Source organism: Lemur catta, chromosome 13 (assembly GCF_020740605.2).
Source record: "Lemur catta isolate mLemCat1 chromosome 13, mLemCat1.pri, whole genome shotgun sequence".
Lineage (NCBI taxonomy): Eukaryota > Metazoa > Chordata > Mammalia > Primates > Lemuridae > Lemur > Lemur catta.
The window spans coordinates 83,491,991-83,516,285 of record NC_059140.1 but is presented as its reverse complement, the minus strand read 5'-3'; the positions used below and the strand labels follow the sequence as shown (position 1 = coordinate 83,516,285).

The 24,295-nt window shown below is 64.6% G+C and overlaps 1 protein-coding gene across 1 annotated transcript in view; it reads left to right on the top strand.

Annotated features, from left to right (window-relative positions):
* The window catches only part of RASA3 (RAS p21 protein activator 3), an 89,816-nt gene extending 66,538 nt beyond the window's left edge, over positions 1-23,278 (top strand). Inside the window, 18 exon segments of the mRNA XM_045566716.1 lie at positions 59-135; positions 1,838-1,942; positions 3,041-3,095; positions 3,097-3,198; positions 3,667-3,815; positions 4,389-4,503; positions 5,414-5,488; positions 6,233-6,356; positions 7,250-7,356; positions 8,903-8,980; positions 10,136-10,213; positions 11,024-11,097; positions 13,376-13,482; positions 13,926-14,008; positions 17,155-17,363; positions 17,957-18,060; positions 20,633-20,816; positions 22,016-23,278. Coding sequence (XP_045422672.1) covers positions 59-135; positions 1,838-1,942; positions 3,041-3,095; positions 3,097-3,198; positions 3,667-3,815; positions 4,389-4,503; positions 5,414-5,488; positions 6,233-6,356; positions 7,250-7,356; positions 8,903-8,980; positions 10,136-10,213; positions 11,024-11,097; positions 13,376-13,482; positions 13,926-14,008; positions 17,155-17,363; positions 17,957-18,060; positions 20,633-20,816; positions 22,016-22,091 — 1,902 coding nt within the window. The 3' untranslated portion in view covers positions 22,092-23,278.
* Positions 23,279-24,295: the final 1,017 nt, after the last annotated feature.

The following is a 24,295-nucleotide window of genomic DNA, read 5'->3' as shown; positions in this document are numbered from 1 at the left end:
CTGGAGGCCACCCCTGCCCAGCCCCGTGGTCTGAGCGCTTCTCTCCCTCTGCCGACAGGTGACCAGACCCTGTAGCTACAGCAAGAAGTCCCACTTCGACTTCGAGGAGGAGGACGTGGACAAGCTTGAAATCAGGTGAGTAAGAAAACCAGGCTCAGGCTCCTGCTTGGCGGTTTCAGTCTAGACTCACCTCTGTTGCCCGTTTGTTTTCGTTTCTAGAAACGGGGACACGGGCAGAATGGGTCTCCACGCTGCTGGTGACTCTGACACCAGGGTGTTAGACGCTGTGGTTGAGGCGAGTGTTTGTCGTCAGCGTCCCAGACGTTTGGAACGCAGCTGGGCAGAGATGACGGCACAGCCGGCAGGCTCGGGCTTAGGTTCACTTCGCAGCGGGAAGTGAGGGTCAGAACTCGCATGCCACTCGCACCTGGAGGCTCCGCCCGCTGGAAACCTGTGGGGCTGCGGCGGCAGACACTGGTCACAGCAGCCTTTAGGGCCTTGCTGTAGTGCCCCCATGTGTGGCCTGGCGGCCCGCGCAGCACCGGCCCCCACTGAGCGGGAGGGTGATGGCGCCTCCGTGAGCTCCTGTTCCCTCGGGAGATGCCAGGCGGGACGCCGGCGAACCTGCCTGCCTCTGGCCCCGCGCTCACCTTCCCTGTCTGGTCCTCGCGTTTATTTCCTCCTCATGAAAGGGAGGACCAGCCCAGGCCGCTCCGCAGCCCCAGAGCTCAGGGCAGTGGGGTGAGTGCGCAGCGGGGGCTCCCGCAGCCGGGCAGGGCAGGGCAGCGCGTGGGAGCCTCGGGGCTTCCTCTAGGCCAGGTGTCCACGGTGCAGCTGCTCTCGCTGGGATTTGCAGACAACAGACAGACCCGGCTTCTCCACTGTCCTCTCCATGGTGAAGCCCGGCTGCTGCGGCATGGTTAGACCTGCCTGTGCTGGGTTTTGGGCTCCGTGGGTAACGGCTGGCGAAGCCGTGACGCTGGGGCACCCGCCACCCTGCCAACCGGCCCGCACTGTGTCTGTCAGATACCATCCGCGGCTGCAAGTCTGGGCGACGCTGAGCAGGCCCTGGAGAGGATGGGGTTCGTGAGGTCCCTGCCAAGCGGATGCCAGCAGGCTCTTTGGAGTGCTGGCACGCACTGTCCACGCAGAGCCACACGCTGTGCTGTGGTTTCTGGGTGTTGGCGACCCAGCCACGGTGCCCGTGGGTGCTGGCCCCGGACTGGGATTCACACTGGTGGTTCATATGCAATGGCGGGGCGGTGAGCTTCCAAGTGCAGGCAGGAGCAGCGTTCAGAGGCACTGGGTTTTCGTCAGGTGAGAGCAGGGAGTGCCGGCTGTCAGAGGAGCACCTGTCCACAGGCCTGCTGCCTTCATCGTCCTGGGCTGGCCCTGCAGTTCAGAGCTGCAGGCCGGTCTGGGCACAGCTGAGAGGTGCACCTCGCAGGGTCCAAGCATGGCCAGCTCACCGCCCAGGGCGAGCCGGCAGCTCCCGGGCCCCTAGCAGAAGACAGTGCCGACCCAGAGTGGCAGCAGCTACTTGACGTCCTGGCACACATAGCAGGGCCTGGCAGGTCCCTCCCGTCGCTGCGCTGGGGGGCTACATCCTGGGGGTCTTGGCCCCTCCAGACCTCGGGCACAGGCTCTGCTTCTGCCCCGCCATCTGTTCCCTGCACCCAGGAAATGAAGTCTTTGTCCCAGAGCCACGAGCCTCGGGTTTAACGTGCTCAGTCTAGGCCTTCGCTGAAGCTCGCTAGGCAGGAGCTGCAGGCTCCGTCTGCACCAGGCCCCGCCCGGCTTGCCCGTTGGTGAGATCGGTGTGTTCTGTCATTGTCAGAGTTGATCTCTGGAACGCCAGTAACTTGAAGTTTGGAGACGAGTTCCTGGGAGAACTGCGGATTCCGCTGAAGGTGCTGCGTCAGTCCGGCTCCCACAAGGCCTGGTAAGGGGCAAAGTGCAGCACACGGGGACGTCCAAGCCAGCGCGAGCCGCCCCCAGGCAGCCAGGACACAGTGTGCTGGCCCTTGGCCGCTCACTGGTGCCCACAGCTCTGCCTGGGTGAGAGGGGAGGTGTGAGGAGCCCAGCGGGGAAGGAAGCAAGGGCGGCAATGGCCTTGGACCCTGAAACGGCCGGGGCCTGGTTGCCACCCTGTCCTGTGATTCCCGGGACACTGTGATTTGGGGCAGTTCTCCACGTTATGCCTCTAAACGTGAGGGGCGTCGGCTCTGCCTTGGAACCCCCTCAAGGACAGGGGTCCTGCCGCTCTGGTGCCTACTACTTGTTTTCTCTGGGTGGTTGGTGTTGGCATTAGCAATAGGCCTCCGTTCTGTTTCTCGATGAGTCACACGTCTCCCTGACAGACCCACCGTGTAAGAGCACACGTGTCCTGGAGGGTGCTCTGTGTCACGCTGCCTGTGCACCAGGGCGGTTTATATTGCCAGGAACTTGTGGGCTCCGTGAAGACGGTGCTGGCATGCGCCCCCAAATCGGCCGGGTTTCCTGCTCACGCTCAGCAAGCCCCTGGCCCATGTGGCCCCAAACACAAGCTCTGTCCACACGAGCTGTCACACCCCCGGCCAACGCAGTCCACGGCCCTGGTAGCTGCAAAGATGAGACGTGGCCGTCAGAAAACAGCCCCTAACGACTGTGTGCCAGGGCCTGCCCGGCCCGCCCGCACAAGGTCACTGTCCCCTCTGATGTCAGAAGCCACCCACAGCCAGTTAAAGTAGCTTCAGTTCTGTCCTGTTTGCTCGACTTGTCAGGGTCAGTCTTCAAGGTACCATGACAAGCAGCAGAGTCTCCCTAACGCTGCGGCACCTCGTGGCGGACCACCTGCCTCCCCTGCACCCTTCCCCATCAGCTCCTACCCCTGCGGGATTCAGGCCAGCCCCGTAGGAAACCTGCGCTGGGGTGGGTGACCAGACCCTGCCGGTGTCCTGCAGGGTGGCCCCGTGACCCCCGTCACCGCCTCAGACCCGACGCAGACGGCTCCCTGGAGGGTGCTGCCGCCCACGCGCCCTTCTGCGTGTCCTCCCGCAGGTACTTCCTTCAGCCACGGGACAACGGCGGTAAGAGCCTGAAGCCGGACGATCTGGGGGTCCCTGCGGCTGAACGTGGTGTACACGGAGGACCACGTGTTTTCCTCCGACTATTACAGCCCTCTGCGGGAGCTGCTGCTCAAGTCTGCAGACGTGGAGGTGTGTGCCCGGGCACGCGGCCTGTCTGTCGGGCACCCAAGCGGCTGGGTGTGGGGGACAGGTGCCCCCTGCCCCCTGCCTGGCCCCGCCCCGCCCCGGCCCCTGTCAGGCCCCGCCCACTGCCCCGCCCTGGCCCCGCCCACTGCCCCGCCCTGGCCCCAGCGGCCCCGCCCCTGTCAGGCCCCACTCCGCCCATTGCTCCGCCCTGTTCCCTGTGGCCCCGCCCCTGCCGGCAGGTCCGGCTGCCCCTCGCGGTGGGGTGGGAGCCATCCATCCGTGCAGCGCGTTGCGGGCGGGCCCTTTGCTAGGCTCTGCCCTTGGCTGCGCGCTCGGCGGGCTGCAGACCGGGGCTGGCGGGGAGCGCGGCCGGGGGGCGAGCGTGCGGGAGCGTCCTCGTGGCTCTCATGACCGCGGTGGGGCCCGGCCGGGCTGCCGCCACCGCGCTGACCGCCCGCCCTGCCCCGCCAGCCCGTGTCCGCGTCGGCGGCCCACATCCTGGGCGAGGTGTGCCGGGAGAAGCAGGAGGCGGCCGTCCCGCTGGCGCGGCTCCTCCTGCACGCGGGCAGGGTGGTGGCCTTCGTCAGCGCCATCGCCAGCGCCGAGGTGCAGAGGACACAGTGAGTGCGGGCCGGGCCGTGTCGCGCGTGCCTGCAGACAGTCCCCGGGTCTCTAGAAAGCACCGTTTCTCCAGGGAGGCCCGAGGGGACGGGTGCACAGGGCCGGGGCTGGGGGGACGGCTGGAGTCCCCGCCACGGCACTTGGGGCCCCGCTGTGAGAGCCCACGACCTAGAGTCCAGGGTGACGGGGGTGCTGCGTCCTCGGGACCTGCGGGCTGCTCTGGGACACCTGTGATCCGGAAGGGTCCGGCAGGTGCCCACTGGGGTTGGCAATGAGGCGTTTGCTTCTCTGCTGTGCATATACTGCCCGGGCCTTGGTGCGCCAAGTGCTAATTCTCTGCAAAAAGTCGCTTCAGAGAGGGGCAAGGGGCCCGGGTGGAAGGGGCCCGCACGCATCCCGGGCACTGACTGACTGGCTGGGTGGTGCTGCTGTGCCGGCCTTGTAGCTTCGGCTCCTGGGAAGCTCCTGAAACAGACCCGTCTGCGTCCCGTGGTGGGTGTTCAGGGACAGGCTCTGCTCCCGCGAGGGCTTTGGGGTCACGGGAGACAAATGTCCCCGATGCTGTTTCCCAGGGACCCCAACACCATCTTCCGAGGAAACTCGCTGACGTCCAAGTGCATCGACGAGACCATGAAGCTGGCGGGCATGCACTACCTGCACGTCACGCTGAGGCCGGCCATCGAGGAGGTGAGTCGGCCCCACCCCGCCGCCCACCCACGCGCTGGCCGGGTGCAGGCTCGGGGCCATCCAGCCTGCAGAGACCTGTGGCTTTCATGTCAACTTCATCTGTCACCTCCCTGCAGGGACGTCCTTTTCTAGCTTTTGTAGAGAGGATACTCTTGTGTATTCCAGAATCTTTCTCATTTTCTCAAATTAAAAAAAAAATGCCTAAGAAAAACCCGCTATTCTGCTAAAGGCAGGACATGCAACAAAAACCTGGTTTTCCTCAGGACGCCCCTTCTCTCCACACACTTCTGGGTTCCTGAGTCCTTGCGCCTGGAGCTGCGAGACTTCCACCAGCCCAGGTCTGAGCACTTGGCCCTGCGAGGGGCACCTGCTGCCCGACACTCGGGCTGTGCACAGCCCTTTCACGAGGCCCAGCGTTCCCCGTCAGACCCCTCACTGGGGTGCTGTTCAGGCCTCGTTCCCCAGAACAGTTGCGCAAAAAACAAGCTGTTTGCAAGCGTGAGAAAATATAAAATAATAACGTCCTGGTTTTATCTGTGGGCAAAGTCAGGGCAACACTGTGAAGTGAAAATATTATCAAGCCCTATGAAGCCTCATCCCTCGTGGACTGATGCAGGTCTCTTGAGGGGTCCCGTGTGTCTGCCGGCCGCGAGGGCTGTTTTCCCACCTGACATCTCACTTGTCCTTCCAGCGGTCTGTGATGGGCACCAGGGTGTCTCCCCTGCAGCCAGGCACGGGGCCTGGCGGCCTCGCAGGGCCTGCTCGGTGCTGGGGCCGGAGTGAGGAGCCTCCAGGCAACTTTCTGAACGAGGCACAGTCTCCATCCCTGGGAGGCCTGAGGCCTCTGCCCCGCACCCTGCCTAGCCCCAGAGCCCACCTTTCAGAGCCGTGTTCTAACCGCCGTTTCCAGATATGCCAGAGCCACAAGTCTTGTGAGATCGACCCCGTGAAGTTAAAAGACGGAGAAAACCTCGAGAACAACATGGTGAGTTCTGTTTTGTTCAGGACACCATCCAAAGCCAGGCACCTATTTGAGAGCTTTTCAGCCTGTGGCCGTGTGGACGCTGTTTCACCCCAGGGCCCTGGATCAGCCGGGAGGACGGGCGGGAACGTTTGCCTGGAGACGTGACTGCTGTCACCTGTGCTGGCCTCAGCCCCGGTGTTCTGCCTCCTCCCAGAGGCCCCTTCCTGCCCCCGTCAGCTGCCCCGGTCTGCTCTGCCCGTTCTCTGTCCTCTCAGCAAACCGGGCACCTCGGGCTGCTCTCAGAACTGAGTCTTGTTCTTTAAAACAGCAAAGCTCCCTGATGTTGCACGTCCTCCCAACACTTCAGTCTTTTTATGTGATTTCCTCCTACAAATCACGCTGGGTTCAGTCGTACCTTTAAGTAAAAGAATAGTTCTTGGCTTCGGGTAGGCGCATGTTAGTGAATTTCAATTCTGCATTCAGTTCACGGGTTGGGGAGAGAGGAGGGACCCTCTGGCTCCCCAGACACCAGAGAGTCGTAGTCATACCACGTGGACGATTGCATCTGTTCAGCATGTTTGAAGGGGGCTGGCTTTTTTAACCATCTCACAAGAATATGTTGAGCTGCCTCAGCACTGAGTCTGCCCTGACCGAGTGGACTTGCTCCCTCCCTGGGCACAGACCTGGTGCTCAGCGCGGCCAACACAGGAGCCTCAGGGAGAGCCCGGGTCCCATGTGCGCTGGTGGGTCTGTGTCCTGTTGCAGGAGAACCTGCGGCAGTATGTGGACCACATCTTCCACGCCATCACCACGTCCGGGGTGAGCTGCCCGACGGTCATGTGCGACATCTTCTTTTCCCTCCGAGAGGCGGCCGCTAAGCGCTTCCAAGGTGAGTGTTCGTGGAGACCCGTGCTGGTAAGAAATGACTGCAGAACCCCCTCTGCTCCCCGTGACCCCCGGAACTCCCACCCGCTGCCAAGCACCTGGCAGCCATAGAACCGTTGCACCCCAATTCGTGACCGCAGTAGGCCCCCGCCCTGGACCAGGGAGGCAGCTGGCCGGGCTTCCTTGGGAGGAAGGTCGGTCCTCCTGGCCTGGGCTCTGCTCAGGAAACCGCCAGCCGCCAGCGGGTGCTTCCTGCAGCTGACCACGCGGGGCAAGGTGCTGGGTCCTGAACTGTGCACAGGGGCACTGTCACGGAGATGATGATGCCTTGGGTAGGGCTTTCCTCTGTTGAGCACCTAAAGCTGGGGGTTCCCGTGACCTGAAACCCTGCTTCCGAATCCTGCGGATGGCTCAGGAGCCCAGCAGGGCATGCCCTCCTGGAAGAAGCGCCCGGCCCCAGTCGGGACACGGGCTCTGAAGCCGCTTCTCTGAGGCTCAGCGAGTGCCTTCTCCTTCTGCTCCTCCCTTCCCTGGGCAGCCTATGGACGGTCCTGGGTGTGTCCTGCTGGCACCGGCACAGCCTCGAAAGCCCCCAGGCAGCCCTGCGCCCTGCACAGCCCTGGGCCCGGCGTGTCGCAGCCTGGACGTCCCGCCATGCCCTCTCGTCCAGCAAGCAGAGCTGCTCTGGCCTGCGGCTGCCCGGCCCTCGGTAGCAGGGGGAGTCCCAGGCTGAGCAGTGGCCCAGGGGGGCAGGTTCCCCCCGAGCCCAGCTGCTCTTTGGAACAAGATGGAATAAACAGCTCACGTCCTCACACCCCAGAGGACAGAGAAACACCCAGAACGAGGCCCCACCACCGGCCTGTGCAGATGGAAAGGGCAGTTCTGTCTCTGGTGCAGATGAGCCGGACGTGAGGTACACTGCCGTGAGCAGCTTCATCTTCCTGCGGTTCTTCGCCCCGGCCATCCTGTCCCCCAACCTCTTCCAGCTCACGCCGCACCACACGGTGAGTGAGCCAGCCCCACCCAGCCGCCCTGGTAACCAGCCCATCCTGCTAACTAGCCCGTCCTCCTAAACCAGCCCATCCTGCTAACCAGCTCGTTCTCATAAACCAGCCAGTCCCCTAAACCAGCCTTCCCCCCTAAACCAGCCAGCCCCCTAAACCAGCCTTCCCCCCTAAACCAGCCAGTCCCCTAAACCAGCCTTCCCCCCTAAACCAGCCAGTCCCCCTAAACCAGCCGGCCCCCCTAAGGTGTCGGGACTCTGCTGTGCTGGCTGCCGCGGTGCTGTGAGGGGAGGTGGGCGCGACGTGCCTGGCCCTGGCGGTCTGTTGCTGGCGGGCTCCCCGAGCTGTCTGCGTGAGTCGGCCTGCCTGACCACTACGCCCCCTGACCACTGTGCCGTGGGAGGGTTGACACTGTCACAGACACGCTGGGGGATCTGACCAGGGCCGTGTCTGCTGGTCACTGTGCTCCCTCCCTCCCTGTGGAGAACGTGGTGCACGTATGACCTCGCGTGTGTTCGCTCACCATCCCGTCAGCAGACAGTTGCCAGGTGCCTGCCGTGTGCCAGGCCCCCCCGGTCCTGGGGAGGGGCCGTTCTGTGGGGACACGTGTCACCACACATCAGCAGATCAGCGTGCCCGGCGTGGCAGAGCTGGGAGGACGGCCCATGCCTCGTTGGTTTTGGGTTAAAGCCCCCAAGCTGTGTGAAGCGGGGGTGGGGGGGCAGCTCAGAGGCCCAGGGAGACGTGGGGGCCCAGTGCAGGGGCCCAGGGAGACGCGAGGGTCCAGGGAGACGCGGGGGGCCCAGTGCAGGGACCCAGGGAGACGCGAGGGTCCAGGGAGACGCGGGGGCCCAGGGAGACGCGGGGGCCCAGTGCAGGGGCCCAGGGAGACGCGAGGGTCCAGGGAGACGCGGGGGCCCAGTGCAGGGACCCAGGGAGACGCGAGGGTCCAGGGAGACGCGGGGGCCCAGGGAGACGCGGGGGCCCAGTGCAGGGGCCCAGGGAGACGCGAGGGTCCAGGGAGACGCGGGGGCCCAGGGAGACGCGGGGGCCCAGTGCAGGGGCCCAGGGAGATGCGAGGGTCCAGGGAGACGCGAGGGTCCAGGGAGACGCGGGGGCCCAGTGCAGGGACCCAGGGAGACATGGAGGCCCAAGGAGACGCGGGGGCCCAGGGAGACGCGGGGGCCCAGCGCAGGGACCCAGGGAGACGCAGGGTGGGCCGGGCCGACCCCACGCGTCGCGTCTGACTTTGAGACGCTGCTTCTGCACGGTGGCGGAGAGGCCTGTGTACAGCCGGGTCCGAGCCCCCGTGGGCAGCCCGCAGCACCACGTGGAAAGGCAGGTTGCGGGTCTTGGGGCAGAGCCTGCGGCTGTGGCTGCTGCTCCACGGCAAAGGCTTTCCAGATCGTTCATCGTCTTCCCAGAGCTTGTGCACATGCCGTAGCGGTTCCCAGGCCATGTTCGTTTTCTCCCCACGTCACGCGGGGACCAGTCGCAGGCTCTGCACACCCAGAGCAGAGCTCACGTGGGCCTTCTCGCCCGACAGGACCCGCAGACGTCCAGGACCCTGACCCTCATCTCTAAGGCCATCCAGACCCTGGGCAGCCTGTCCAAGTCCAAGTCCGTAAGTCTGACGCCGTCCTCGTTGCTCTCATGAAGCACGCTGGCCTCTTTCTCTCTCCTGGAGCCAGCACTAGCAGCCCTCACACTCAGGCAGCTTTAGGGCATCGTAAGGACAAAGAACAAAAGGGGAACTAGCACCAAATCCCCACCAGCCAGCTTAAGACATAGAACATTCTGGAGCCTTTCAGGCGCGTCTGTGCCCTGCAGAATTGCCATTCTTTGCCTTTCCAGAGTGTGTGCACACTGCTCACCCGCGGGGGCCCGAGGTGGCCGAGCCTCGGTGCCGCCATGAGTGGGCTCCGCTCCTGTGTGTGACTCGCCACTTGTGGTTTGAGGAGGGCGATGCTGAGGCCAGCGGTCCCGGTGGGGGTGCGCGTGGGGGGCCCAGGCCGGCTCTGCGCCCTGTGCTTTCTGGGCGGCCGAGACTGTCCAAGTTGCCCCTCGCGGTTCTGTCTGGAAATGGCTGGTCAGTGACCCGCGGCAGCCCCTCCCCGGCCCCCTGTGTTCTGAGCTTGGCGGGGCCTCCAGCCAGGGTCAGGCCGTGGGGACCAGGTCCCGTGCGGAGAAGGGTGGTCCCTCGGGGAGCCTCCGGATTTTCTGGAGCAGTCGACAGAAGGTACACATGCTCACGGGCAGGCAGGGCGCTGACGGCCATCCCCGGCCTGGCCGGGTGTATGGGCTGGACACTGCCAGGCCCGGGCCTGCACCAAGCCCCCTGCGCTGCCTGCCCAGAAAACCGCTCCGTGGGAGCAGCCGTGGCTTGGAGCCGGCCGGGCCTGGCGGCTCTGCGAGGGGCCCCGCCTCCCCCTGTCCCGCTCAGGGCGGCCCTCGCGCCTCACAGGTGGGTGGTGGGCTCCGTCAGCTCTGCCGCCCAGCCTGTGACCCCAGCCTCGTCCGGGCAGCCACACCTGCCCCAAGGACCACGGGGAGGAAACCGAGTCGGTGGAGGCTCCCAGTGCGACTCCTTTCCGCACACACCTGGGCTCACCCCTGGGCCAGGGCCGGCCCTGTGGGCTCCGCCATGCACCCGGCAGTTTCTGGGTCTCATTGCAACTATCGCGGTTCAGGCTCGGCGTCCGCAGTTGGCGTCTGGCCTTCCGGGTTGGGCCACGGCCGAGGCGCTTGCAGCCCTCAGTGCGTGGTGATCTCGTTGCAGGCCAGTTTCAAGGAGTCGTACATGGCCACGTTCTACGAATTCTTCAATGAGCAGAAATATGCGGACGCCGTGAAAAACGTAAGTGTCACTATAGACTGACGCCGCTCGCCACCCTGTCACGCTGGTCCCGGGAAACAGTGCTGCCTCTTTTGAGTTGGGGTGAAATCCGCACGACACAAAATGGGCATGAAGGCCCGAAACGTCTCAGTGGCTCACGGCGCTGCCCACGCGCCCTTCTGCGGGTCCAGGGCACCCTGGCCACGGGGCTGCTCAGCTCTCCTTGGCTCCGCCCTGTGGCCCTCACGCTTCGTCTGGGCCCCTCCCTCCGGCCACCTGCGCGGGGCACCTGCGTGTGTCGTGGCTGTGCCCACGCCACGCCTCGGCTGTGGTGCCCTGGGCCACGGTTACGGGAAAACTCTGCGCCTGGAGCTTTGCCCTTCTCCGCTGCTGAGAGGCAGCCCTGAGCGCCGCTCTGGGGACTGGGGACCCTGCGCCCGGGGGAGGGAGGGGCGCGGCCCCTCGGCCCTCCGCTGGGCTGGTGGGAGGGTCCCAGCGAGTCCCGGGCAGTTGGGCTGGTGGGGAGGCCCCACCCGCCAAAACCTACCACACCCACCGGCCAGCTCTGGGGACCAAGGGAAAGTCCTGCTCCATCCCCGGTGAGCGGCAGGTGGATTTCCAGGTGTGACCTGAAGCGTGGCCTCGCCGCGGGCCTCACCGCGGGCCTCACACCTGGGGGCACAGCAGGAGGCCCCGCAGTCTTCAGTCTTCGCAGGGCGACCCCTCCCCAAGTCCTGCTCGGAGGAGACGCAGGGTCCCAGCTGTCACCAGGTGTGAGAACGTGCGGGAGGTGGCCACCCCGCTAATGGCCCGACTGCTTTCCCACCTCAGTTCCTGGATCTGATCTCGTCCTCGGGGAGAAGAGACCCCAAGAGCGTGGAGCAGCCCCTCCTGCTCAAGGAAGGGTAAGCCGGCGCCCGCTGCGGCCAGAGGGAGACGCGGGTGGGTGCAGCCCATCGAGGCAGGGCGGCCCCAGGTCGGGGCAGCCCCGCCCCTTTCTGGCTGGCAGCCCAGGGCTGTGGGGCTCTGGCTGGGGACGCCTCCCCGTCCCTTCCCGCGGGGGTGCCGCGGCTTCGGCAGACCGCACAGTGGAGAAGTGCCTTGGGGTGGCGGGACGGCCCCAGGGTGGGGATCCTGGCATGCGGCCCAGCCACACCCACCTCCTGGCTCCTCCTCCTCCCCACACTCCCAGGGGTTTCCCGCAGGAGGCTGGGGGCGCGGGGGCGCAGGGGGCGGCCTTGGGCACCCGCCCTGTGGGCTCAGCTCGGTTCCTCTGTGGAGCACTCTGGTCTTTGGCGGTGGATGTGATCGCGCAGGCGCAGCGTCTCCGCCTCTGTCCTCCCGGCCCGTCCCTCCCTGTGTAGCTTGACAGGTCTCCCGGCCCTCCCGGGAGGCTCAGCTCGCACCGGCCGCTACGCGTCAGCGGTGGACACGCCCTGATCGCAGCGCTCTGTCTTTGCTGATGTTCTTCACGTCACTTTCTAACGCATCCAAATCTTGGCCGATAACGTGTGATCTGCACATTAAATAAATTTGCAACTCTCAAAGCAACATGCGTTCCCCCTCCAGTCCCCAGAGTGAGGCGGTGCTCCCAGGCGCTTGCGAACCTCAGTTCCAGAGACAGGGACACGTTCTGGGCGTGACTAGCCAGTGCAGGGGCTTGGCCCTCCTGGGCCCCAGGAACATAGGTGAAGCCCCACTAGCTCTTCCCAGCGACAATTACACTCAATTCATGCTAAGGCTGTGGTCCACTAAGACCCTCAGGTGTCCAGGCCCTGAATTGAGGCTCCTTCTCCTGCACCTCGAGTCTGTTGTGTCCCTGAGCAGAGTGGCTACAGCGTCATCCCCAGGACTCGGGTCTGTCACCGGGGCCCTCGTCCCTCGGGCACTGCTGTTGTGCACAGCGTGGGTGCTCCCTGTCCTGCTTCCGGGGACAGACGGCTGCTCTTCAGCCAGAGGCTGTGCCCTGCTCTGCCATGTTGGTTCCCAGCAAGCAGCCGCCCCTGGAGGCTGAAGTGGGACCGACCTCGTGGCAAGTGGTCCACAGCGCTCTGCCCGGAGAAGAGCCACGCAACCCTGCTCCACCGGCACAGCTGCCAAGTTCTGGAAATTTACATAAAGCATCATATATTTAAGCCTCTGAGAAAATCGCATTTTTCGTAAAATCTTATAACCAAACACATTTACAAGGAGATTTTCCACCCTCTACTTTGCCACGTGGTCCAGGACCTTTTAAGAATCATCATCAAACCCTCAGATGAGCTCCCAGCCCCTCCTGGTGCGTGGCGGAGCCCGCCCTGAGCGCACCTCACGGGAGCCCGCCCGCCCTCCCCACCGACTCCCACGCATGCGGATCCCTGGGGCTCACGGCGCCGGGCATCCCCTTGCCGTGAACTCTGCTTCCCGCCCCTGTGGCTGCTCCTGCCAGCGTGGTTCTCTGGCCCACGTCCTGGTGTATTGTCATCTTCTGAAATCCCCCCGGTTGCGGTTCCTCAGTGCTTCTGTCCACATTCACGTGCTCTGAAGTGACGTGTGTGCCTCGCCACCCCGGGCGGCCACCTTCCCCACCCAGAGCCTCTGCATGGCTCTTCGCTGCCTCCTCCCGCTGCTCGCTCCGCCCGGCCACTTCCTCCTGGTGCTGCACAGCTGGTTCCGGCCAAGGAGGACGAGGACGGCCGTGTCACGAGCCCCCCGCGGGCTCCTGCTTCCTGGGACTGGGTGGAGAACCTCGGCCGCGTGCCTCACACCAGCCCGGCTCTTCCGCACACGGAAGTGGGGTTATGGAGATCCCCCCGGTCTCTGCCCCTCACGCCCTTGATAGACACAGGCCTGGATGCTCTGCCCACACGGGAGGGCTGGCCCTGGGGGAGGCGGCTCTCTGGGGGACTGGGGCCTGCATGTCCTCCGTCCCAGCCCCTCGGCTTCCCGTTGCACGTGGAAGGCCAGTGTGGGGTGGCGGAGTTGGGGTCTGATAAATCCGCTGCCATCACTGACCCGTAGCTCAGAGCTGAGGCGGAAGGAGGGCTGCTTTCCACAGGGCAGGCGCTGGCTGCCCCGTGCGGATCCAGTCGCTGGGGTGTCACAGACACGGGATGTGGGAGTCTATTTTGTCTGCACCGTGGGGGCAGGGAGGGTGACGTCCGCGCTTCAGGACCCTCGTGGACCGTGTGTTCTTCACAACAGGTTCATGATTAAGAGGGCGCAAGGGAGAAAGCGCTTTGGGATGAAGAATTTTAAGAAGAGATGGTTTCGCCTGACGAACCACGAATTCACCTACCAGAAAAGCAAAGGTAACTTGGGCCTCGCCTGAGCCCCGAGGGGCCGGCGTCCGCTTTCTACGGGAGCGGGCAGGGAGGGAAGGTCTGTCCTGGGTGGGCGGATGCCCCGGCCGGGGGAGGCCGAGACCCCTCTGTGCTGGGGCGGGCAGGAAGTTAGTCCTCAGAACCCGCCACGAACACAGAGCTGACGAGGCCACAAGGTCCTTCCCGTCCGCGGGCCTGGCCTGTGACGCTTGGCGTGGGGGTGCGCGTGCCGCCTTGGCAGCTGTGCTGGGAGAGGTCTCCGCCGCGCAGGCGTGGCCCGTGCTCTGCTGACCGCCATGCTGCGGGTTCAAGAGGGCAGCCAGGGCGCACGGCATCCGTCCTGCCTGGAGAGCGTGGGAGGCCGGGGTGCCACGTGTCTGGGCACCCAGAGCCCAGGGCCCCGCACTCACGGCCGCCCGGCTCTGCCGCAGGAGACCCGCCGCTGTGCAGCATCCCCATCGAGAACATCCTGGCGGTGGAGAGGCTGGAGGAGGAGTCCTTCAAGATGAAAAACGTGAGTGCCGCGCCCCCGGGTCTGTGCGTCCCCGGCCTGTTCCCAGGCGCCTGGGTTTTGTGTCCAAACCTGTCCCGAGGCAGCAGCTCTGCCTGCCGGGGTCCCCAGGCAGAACCTGCTTCTCCCGCCGGCCCCCCGGCAGCCCTGGGGTCAGGACCCTGTCAGGGAGCCCAGAAGCAGGCGGGGACGCTGGGCTCTTCCTGGAGCTCCGTTTATCCTGATGTGATTTTGAGCTCGCAGAGAAGTTAGAAGAACCAGCCGGGGATTGTCACGTGCGCTTCCTGTCCCGTGTTCACTGTCCTTCTCTGCCCCATGTGTAGCGTGTGTAGCCGTGTAAATACTGCAGCGTGTTTCCCACAGCAGGGGCACTCTCCCACAGAGCCCCAGCGTGGTGGCCCGACCGGCACGTGTGGCTCTGGGGCTGCACACGCAGGAACCCGCGTGTGTGTCTGCGTGTTGCCAGCCGTGTGCAGGACGCGTTTCACAGCTGCCGGTTCCTGGATGGGCCTGTCTCTGTGGTCCCCACTGGCGGGCGTCCCTCGGCCCGTGTGGCTCACAGCCTGGGCATTCGGGGCACCCGGGCCGTGCCAGCGTTGCGCAGACGTCCCTGGGGTGTGGCTGGTGCGGTGGCCGTGGCCTTTCCCATGCACCAGCGAGCGTGTGTTCAGATGTCCTGTCCTCTCAAACGCGGGCTGCCGGTGACTTTCCACTCCGTGGTTCCTTTCTGTTTCTTGCTTACTCTGGGGAGCAGCTTCCTCCTCTCCCCAGATTTGTTTTCACGGCTGCTGTGACTCGCAGACCCCTTGGGTCGGCGGCAGGAGTCCTGCCAGGTGCAGGCTGTCCAGGTCCGGCCTGGGAATCACAGCCTGTAGGTGGGTCCTCGGTCCCCCGGGGGGCCGCGGCCGTGTCTGCGCAGGGGTTGCTCTGCCGCGCCGAGGCTGGACCCTGGCCCCGCTGACACCCAGACGCTACCGTCGGCTTTGGGTCCCTGACTTGTGCTTGCGTCAGGGCGCGGTGAGCCCGCTGGGCTGCGACGTCCAGCTTGGGGTCCTCCTGCTGTCACCAGCGCAAGGGCGGTCACGGCGTCCCGGGGGCTGATCCGCGAGCGCCTTCTCGGGAGTCCCAGCCCTGCCTGAGGGTGCCCGGCGGAGCTCCACGAGGCAGCGGGGGGCGGGGGGGCGTCTCACCGCGGTCCTCGTCCAGAGCGGCGTCTGTCCCCCTCCACAGTCTTAGGGACAGCTGGGGGTGAGCGAGGCAGCCGTGCAGGGACGCCGGGCTCCTCCGGGTTGGCTTTTTCCATCAGGAACCCGCGCATCCATGTCCTGCTTCTCCCAGGGTTGGGGTGTTTTACTCCCATTTGACCTGCTGAATGTTCCTGTATTTTGTTTCAACGGATGCATTTCATTTAGTGACCTGGGGTCTTTCTTAGAGCTTTCTTACAGCTGAGGCTGTGATTAATAAGTGAAAAACAATAGTTAAAGCTTAAAATACTCGGTCTTCTGGCTTTAAGGCAGCGTGGGGGACGGGTGCCTCACGCACATGCGGCCCTGGCAGCAGTGGGCTCTCTTCCCCACTGGGGACCGGGACCGGACCCCGGGATGCGCCCAGGGCGGCCTGAGGGGCTGTTGGGCAGCCAGGACATGTGGGGTGGCCGTGGCATTTCCCCGGCCCGTGCCGCTCCGCCGGGAGGCTGGCAGGCCAGGCTCACTCGTCCGTGGTGGAGCCATCTGGCCCCGCATGGACACGCCTGGCCAGGCAGCGCCGTCCCTCGCACCGTGTGTCCCGGACGCAGCACGAGGCCCTGAGTTAGGTTTTCAGTGACCCCTGGTTCCTGGCCGTCCTCGGAGCCCCGTGCCGTGTCTGGTCGAGGTGGGCGTCGTTCTGAAGGCCGCGCTGTGCAGGGCCCGTGCGAGGGCCGGGCAGGTGGTGGCCAGGCCCCTCCCTGGGGGGTTGCAGCCCTGCTCAGGTCCGTGTGCGGTCCGAGACGGCGCACACGCATGTGGGGGTGCAGGGGCGGCTCCCGGCCTGTGCATGAGACCCCAGCTGTCCACTCGGAAACCTGAGTAGCCCCTCCCTGGCTCCGTGGAGGGGTCTGTTCCCCGCGGAGAGGCCTGTTCCCCACGGAGGGGCCTGTTCCCCAGGGAGGGAGTCTGTTCCCCATGGAGGGATCTGTTGCTTGGGGAGGGGGTCTGTTCCCCACAGAGGGGTGTGTTTCCCGGGGAGGGGGTTATTTCCCACGGAGGGGCATGTTTCCTGGGGAGGGGGTTATTTCCCACGGAGGGGCGTGTTTCCCGGGGAGGGGGTTATTTCCCGCAGAGGGGTTCTGTGCCCCGGAAAGGGGCCTGTTCCTCATGGTGGGCCCCCGGCTGGGCCGAGAGTGTGCTGTGCACGAGGTGACCACCTCCCCACCCACCCCGCCTAATGGTGCAGCCTGGCCTGTGCTGTTGGAGTCCTGGACCCCTCTGACCGCAGGATTTGTGCCTCCCGCCTGGGGTGCCCTCCGCCCCCCACCCTCTTTCTCCACCCCATTTCCTGTGGGCCTGCCTGAGCCAGCTGGGGGGCCAGGCACGTGCTCTCCCCGCCCCTCGCCCCTGCACTTTGTGCTCTGTCTGCTGTGCTGGCCGGACGTTCACAGGGTCAGGGACTCAGGCCACACAGTGTCCCAGGACCTAGGAGGTACCTGGCACTCAGTCGCGTTTGTTGACTATTAGGTGGAACTGGTGGGGGTCCTGGGAAGCCTCGTGAGGACCGACACCTGGCTGGAGAAGGGCGGGGCAGAGGCCCAAGGCGGGGGCTGGGAACAGGAAGGTGGGCAGAGCCAGCTCCAGAGCCTCTTGCACAGCGGCGCACCCTGGCTCAGAAAACAGGGAATCCCAAAGGGGCAAGCCCCACGATGTGCGACACCTGTGGTCAGCTCCAGGGCGCCCTGGGGACACAGCCCTCCTCTGCTCCCGGAGTGGAGACCCACGGCCCCGGGACAAGACGTGCCTGGCCAGGCGCCCCGCACACCCAGCCTCGCCTCACCCGGCGCCTCCCGCCCCAGGGCCTGGGGCCACAGCCTGAGCCCCTCTGGGGGTCCCGTGAGCGCAGCCACGTGCCTGCTGCAGTGGCCGTGTGGCCCGCCTGAGCACACCCCGCACCTGCAGATGTTCCAGGTGGTCCAGCCCGAGCGCGCGCTGTACATCCAGGCCAACAACTGCGTGGAGGCCAAGGACTGGATCGACATCCTCACCAAAGTGAGCCAGTGCAACCAGAAGCGCCTCAGCGTCTTCCACCCGTCCGCCTACCTGAACGGCCACTGGCTGTGCTGCAGGGCCTCCTCGGACACGGCCGCGGGCTGCACGCCCTGCACCGGGTAGGTCTGCGCGGCCACGCACAGCGGAGGCGTGTGCTCATGCAGGCGGGTGTGTCTGAGGGCCGAGCTGGGCCCTGACTGCAGGCTGCACACGGCAGGGATGCTCCTGCGTTGGCCAAGGAGCCTCCGGCCCAGAAGCCCCTGGGTCTGAGCTCTCACGGCTCCTCCTGAGCTGTCCTTGGGGGAGTGGGTGGGCTCGGTGCAGAGAGGGGCCCGGGGTGGGTGCTGTCCTGTTTCTCTAAGAGGGGCTTGGCAGGATTCCACCTCCCGGAAGCTGCTTCCTGCCCACGGGCACATCCCTGCACACTGCCCGGCCGCCGTTGTTGGCCTGGTGTCGTCAGCCGGGCCTCTCTTGGTCCCTGAGGGCCTGGGGTCACCTCTGCCAGTCTAGGAAGGAGGCCTGGGTGCCCGGCCTCGCCCAGTTATGCCCGTGAGACGCTTGTGCGTATGACGGGGACGCAGTGACGAGCTTGTGTGACAAGTGTGTGCTCAGCGTTCAACCATCATTCAGTCCCCGGAGCTCTAAGCACACGGACTGCAGAGCACTGTTTAAATCAGAGTTTTACTTTTCTGTCCCCACTGTGTCTGGACAGGGGCCTCCCGGCCAACATCCAGCTGGACATTGACGGGGACCGTGAGACGGAGCGGATCTACTCCCTCTTCCACACCTACATGGCCAGGCTGGAGCAGATGCAGGGTGAGCCCGCGGGCGCCCGGCTGGGTCCTGGCTCCTGCGTCTCCGTGGCCCCGGCAGGCGGACGGCCCTTCGCGGGGCAGGAAGCTCTGTGGGAAAGTGCTTTGATGACGGTTGTGCAGGTAGTGTTTAGGTGGAGCTTAACTTTGCGTCCTCCGCACTGCCAAGCTCTGTGTAAGGCCCTGTGCGTAATTTTTCATACTTCCAGACATGCATGCGTATGTGGACACGTGTGAGTGTGCATACGTGTGCACAATCACCATCTCCAGGCGCACTGCGTGTTTTAAATACATACGCAGTTTCTTCATCCTCGACATTTCTTTGTTTTATGGAACTAGAAGACGACAAGCTCGGTGGGGCAGAGCACTTGACGGGGAGCAGCAGTTGGAGGTCCGTAACTCAGGGGAGGCAGACGCAGGAAGGGACCATGGGGGTGGGCCGCGGTGCCGCGGATGCATCGAGCTCTGGAGATCTCGGTGACCCCTCAGGGGTGACCCGACAGTGCCCCTGAGCCCCCCAGAGTCGGGAACAGCAGAACATGCCTGGAGATGGCCTGTCATGTTCTCCCGCTCTGACCCGCAGGTGCCAGGTGCGCCTTGGCCTGGAAACCCCATGCGAGTCCTGCTCCGTGTGTGTGCAGCCGCCGTCTGTTCTCTGGGCCCCTCGCGCCCTGGGTGTGCACAGGTGCCATGCAACACATATGCATAGCCACGTACATATGTACTCAGCCAGCCATGTTTGTGCACACAGGTATACGTGCCTGCACACATGCAAGGCAAACACACAGGCCCTTGAACACAACACAAGCTCACATGTGCATGCTTGTGTGCACACATGTACGTAGATGACCACATGTGTACGTGCGTGGGTCACCACACACATGTAGCATGTTCTCTGCAAGCAAGCAAGTCGTGCATCCTCTCTGGGTCTGAGGCTCCAGGGCACCATGCCGGCTGCTTGGGCCTTAAGGGCGCAGAGAGAACGGAGCCCCCTTCTTCCCGGCCCCTGAGAGCAGTGACCAAACAGGAGGACACGAGCCTTGGAGAGGGGAGGCCACCACGTGAGAGCAGGTTCGGGAACGAGGCCAACCAGACTCTCTACCCACTCCTAGCTCCTGCACCAGGGCCTGGGGCTGGCCCTGTACCACTGTACCCTGCACCTGCACTGCAGGTGCTGCTCTGCCTCGGCCTGGAATGCGTTCCTGCCTCGGGAAGGCTGGCCCTTGTTCACCCTGGAAGTCCCTTCCTCCCGGGAGCACTGACCTCCCCAGCCAGCAGCCTGGGTTCATCTCCGTCATTGCAGTTATAATTTTTTCTCCTCCGTTCTCAACATGCTGTGGCCTTCGGGGAACAGAGCACAGGGCTCTGTCCCAGGGCCTGGTACAGAAGGGTGCTCAGCATCTGTGTGCTGGTCAGATGTGTAGACGGATGGATGATGGGTGAGTGGTGGATAGATGGATGGAAGGATGGATCGATGATGGATGGATGGATGGATGATGGGTGGGTGGTGGATGGATGGTGGGTGGATGGATGACAGATGATGGATGGATGATGGGTGGGTGGTGGATGGACAGATGGATGGGTGGGTGTGTGGGTCGGGGACAGGTAGATAGACGGATGGGCAGGTGCATGGATAGACAGATGGGCAGATGGACAGGTGGGTGAATGGACAGGTGAGTGGACAGACGGGCGGATGGACAGGTGTGTGAATAGACGGATGGGCAGATGGACAGGTGGGTGAATGGACAGATGGATGGACAGGTGTACAGGTGAGCAGATGGACAGGTGAGTGGACAGACGGGCAGATGGACAGGTGGGTGGTTATAGGAGGGGCAAAGGGATGATAGTGGACATGTGGAAATGCTCTCACACTCAGTCCCCTCCCAGTAAGGACCCCTCCTGGTGGCGCGGGTCTGTGGACACTGGCTTGGCTGGACACCTGGTGAGGTTCTCTCTCAGGGCCTGAGCCCTTCAGCAGCGTCAGGCTTGCAGTCTCCGAGCTTTCTTGGTGCAGACAGTTCTCATTTCTTCAAGATGCTGCACTTGAATTAGCCAAACTCCATCTCCCAATACTCGCCCCACCGGGTCTGCTCCACCCATATCCAGTCCTCTACCCTGTAGGTGTTGCGCCACAGGCACCGTGCAAGGAAGGTGGGCAGTGTCTGTCCCCCACGTGCCACGTGGCATGGCCTCTGCCCCGGCCGACCTTTGGGCCCTGGCTCGTTCTGAACGTTACCTGGAGTTTGGGGACAGCCTGAGGGCCGGGGGCAGCGGGCCCCTCGGAAGCGTCGGCCAGCGAGCTCCTGTTTTCAGTTCTCCTCGGGCTTCCCAGGTTCCCTTAGGGCAGGACTCGCCTGCCACAGGAGTGGCCTGGGACTCTGCCCGCGTCTGAGCGAGCGGTCAGCCTTGCTGGAGGCTGCTCTAGGAGGACGTGTGCCGCGAGGGGGACGTTTGGGAGGGTGTCCCGGGACGTGCGCCGTGAGAGGGACACTGGACTGTGCAGACGCAGGGACGGGCAGAGGTGCGGGGCTCCAGGCTCCCGGGGGCACTGACCTCCCGCCCTGCCTGGTCCGCAGAGGCCTGCGGGAGCAAGTCCGTGTACGACGGCCCCGAGCAGGAGGAGTACTCCACCTTCGTCATCGACGACCCCCAGGAGACATACAAGACGCTGAAGCAGGTCATTGCTGGGGTCGGGGCCCTGGAGCAGGAGCACGCCCAGTACAGGAGGGACAAGTTCAAGAAGACAAAATACGGAAGCCAGTGAGTCGGCTCCCAGGGTGGTCCTCGGCCACAGGCCTGGAAGGTCTCAGCAGGGGAGGGGCCGGCCCACCCCCAGCCCCAGGGTGCGTCCCCCAACCAGGAGAGCCCCAGATGTGCCCGCCATGTGCCTGGTGCTGGTCCCTCCTTCAGAGCAGGCACCTGACTGTGTTCTCTGGCCCCTCTGCCATCCTGGCCTCAGTTGCCTGAAGTCTCCCGGGCCCAGGCCTTGTCCTGCACGCCCTGCTGTCTCCCCACCACAGCTGGACTGGCCGTTCGTGTCTCGGGAGGGGGTGCTGGGGCGCGCAGAGACGTTGGCTGGGTAGCGGCTGCAGGCTGCAGGGCAGACAGGGCAGCTGAGCGAGCTCCTGCTGCTCCGTAGGCCCGAGGGTTGCAAGATTCTCGAGTCATTGGGAGGTTGAGTTAGGTAAAGTGCTAGAATAGTCCTTGGCCCGGAGTGAGCAGGTGCCCAGGGACCACCTGGGTGGAGCCCACCTTGGATGGGGCGGGTGAGCCCAGGGAGCCTGTGTAGCTGGCATCCTCCTGTCCCTCCCTCTCCCCTGCTCTTCCCTCCCTCTGCCCCACCCCCACCCCCAGGGAGGCTGTGGTGTGCCCTGGGGAGGGCAGTGGTGGAGCCCAGGGACAGCGGCAGGTCCCCAGGACCCCGGCTGGACAGGCTGCCCTGGGACCACGTGTGAGCCCTCCTGGGTGAGGGGCCCCGTCTGTGCCCCCACGTGTCTGTTCCTCGCCCGTCCCCCACCCACACCACCAAGTCCTGCCGTAGACACCCTCTGGGGAGAGACGCCCCCCTTGCAGAAACGCGGCTTCGCTGACAGCGCGAGGCCGGCGGGTTGAAGACGCACGTGCTTCTCACAGGCGGGCACCGCGGTTACTGGGCCCCCGCGATGTGCCAGGTGCTGTCCCGGGCACAGCACACAGATGGACGGAACCGTGCCCTTGAGCTCACGCTCCACACGTGTGCAGGCAGCCCCCACACATGGCACACGTGTGTACACACGTGCTTCACACCTGCACGCATGACCTACATGTGTGCACAACAGACAAGGGCTGTGGTGGGCACGTCCAGAGAGGGCTGCGTAGCAGCTTCGCTCTCCCCTTGTGGTGTTTGTGTTTGCGGCAGTGCACCCTGGAGGGGCCACGGGAACGCCGGGGGCTGTGCTCACTCTCTCTTCTCCTGCCAGGGAGCACCCGATCGGGGACAAGAGCTTCCAGAGCTACATCAGGCAGCAGCCGGAGACCTCCGCACATTCCATTTGAAGTTTCGCCCACGTGGGGAGGAGCCGGGAGGGGGCGAGGGCGGGTCCGCGTTGCCCCCCTCCCTGGGGACCAGCAGCCGCACCCTGAGCCGCGTCGCTTGACCGAGAAGCTGCTTGACCGAGAAGCTGCCCGTGGCCTCGTTGCCTCCTGTCATGGCAGAGCCCGGACTCACCCCACCAACCTTCCCAGGAGGTGCGGTTGCTGGTTTTTATTCTGCTGACCCAGGGGTCGGCCAGACGGTGGCGCCATGGGCGTCGACAGCCACAGCTCGGGGTCCACTGGGAGCCCACGCCGCCCTCCGCTGCAGAGCATGTGCTTCCATCCGCCTGCACCGCGCCGCCGCCCGCAGTTCTGCACGGGGCTCCTGGCCCCGCCAACGTCCTGCCACGCCACGCGCCGGACGCCGACTGCCCGGCCAGCCTTGGGTGTGGTTTTGCTCCTGGCGGAAGGGTCAGCTTTGCACTGGACACGCAGAGCCGCACGGAAGTCCCGCCCGAGGGTGCTCTGGGAGTGGGGGTCCCGCTGCAGAGGGGCCACGGGGGAAGGGCGTGGGCTCCGCTCTCGCCTGGTGTCCTGCACCCCAGCTCCAGCACACGCCGTTTTGATGGGGTTTAAAGCATCCACGCGTTTTTCAAGCTGTTTTTCTTAATGTTTCTAAAGGACCATTTGAATCAGCTCTTTGGTGGGAAGTAACTCAGGCACCAAAGCGGCACCTGCGGAGGAGAGGCTGCCGCAGGCCCCAGGCGCCCGGGTGTCTCAGAGGAGGGCCACGCAGGGGGGACGGCTGCGCGGGCCTGCGGGGACTGGCGCCCTCCCGAGGCCACTTTCCCGGGGGTGGGGGACCCAGAATGGCGGGTCAGTCCCCCAGGTCCCTCCCGTGCCGCGTCCTTGTGGGCTGCAGACGGTGCTGGGAGGCGCGTGAGTCCTCAGCTCCGAGTCCCTGTGCCCGTTTCTCCCTGTCCCTGTTGGGAAATACGGTCGTTCAGGCTCAGTCCCAATGGCAGGTAGTAATGTCACTTGTCATAGAAATAGTGGAGGACAGTGTAAAAGGTCAGCTTGGGGACGCAGCTGCGAGGCTGCGCTGTGCCGCGGCTTTCAACATGGGTTTGTAACCTCACGTCTGTTTATAAAATACTAATGTTTTACATCGTATTTTACTGGCCAATTAAAACAGATACTTTATTCTTTCTGAGGACTGGCGTGCTCTTGAGGGGCGCCCTGGTGGTCCCACCTGTGGGGGCTGGGGTGCCAGGCACGGGGCGCCGGACAACACCGGTCTGATGGCAGTGATGTTCCAGTGATGGTGACATCTCTCTGGTGACAGGTGGTGTCTCTGGTGACGGGTGACACCTCTGATGACAGGTGACATCTCTGATAGGTGGTGTCTCTGGTGATGAGTGACACCTCTGATAGGTGACATCTGATAGGTGACATTCCTCTGGTGACAGTGATGTTCCAGTGATGGTGAATCCCTCTGCTGACAGGTGGTGTCTCTGGTGACAGATGACACCCCTGATGACAGGCGACATCTCTCTGACAGGTGACATCTCTGACGACGGGTGGTGTCTCTGGTATGGGTGACACCTGATAGGTGACATCCCTCTGGTGACAGGTGGTGACGCTGACAGGCAGTGTGACCAGGGGTCTGGGTGGGAGCTTGGCCACGCCCACAGGACGGCAGTGGGTCTGGCACGTGGGGGCCGTGGCATGTGCGGCTCCAGAGTGTTGGGAGATGGCCCCTACCGTGCTGTGTCCCCGAGCTCGGGGGCACCGAGGAGAGATGGGGTGGCCCTGAGGGTCAAGGGGGGCTGTGGGTGGAGACTCTGTGGCAGGGCTGGGGACGTCCGACACGTTCCTGATTTCTTTATTTTCCCTTTTTTTTTTTATTTTAATGCCAGCGCATCAGCTGTGTTAGGAGAGAATCCAGGGGCTTTGGCTTTGGGGCACTGGGCCAGACGCTTCCCCGGTACACACAGGGGTGCGGTGGGCAGGGCGTGGGTGCAAGGGTGGGCTGGGGCTGCACAGGCAGGCGGGGCTCAGGACGAGGAAGGTGCCGTCCCGGCCCCCCGGCCCCTCCTGCCTGCCCTGGCCCGGGAGCTGCTGTGGGTGGTGGGTGAACCCCCCGGGCGGGGCCCCCACTGCCTGTGAGGCTGGCCGGGCCGCTGGGGGCTGAGCTTCCGCAGCAGGCCCGGGGGCTCCCCAGT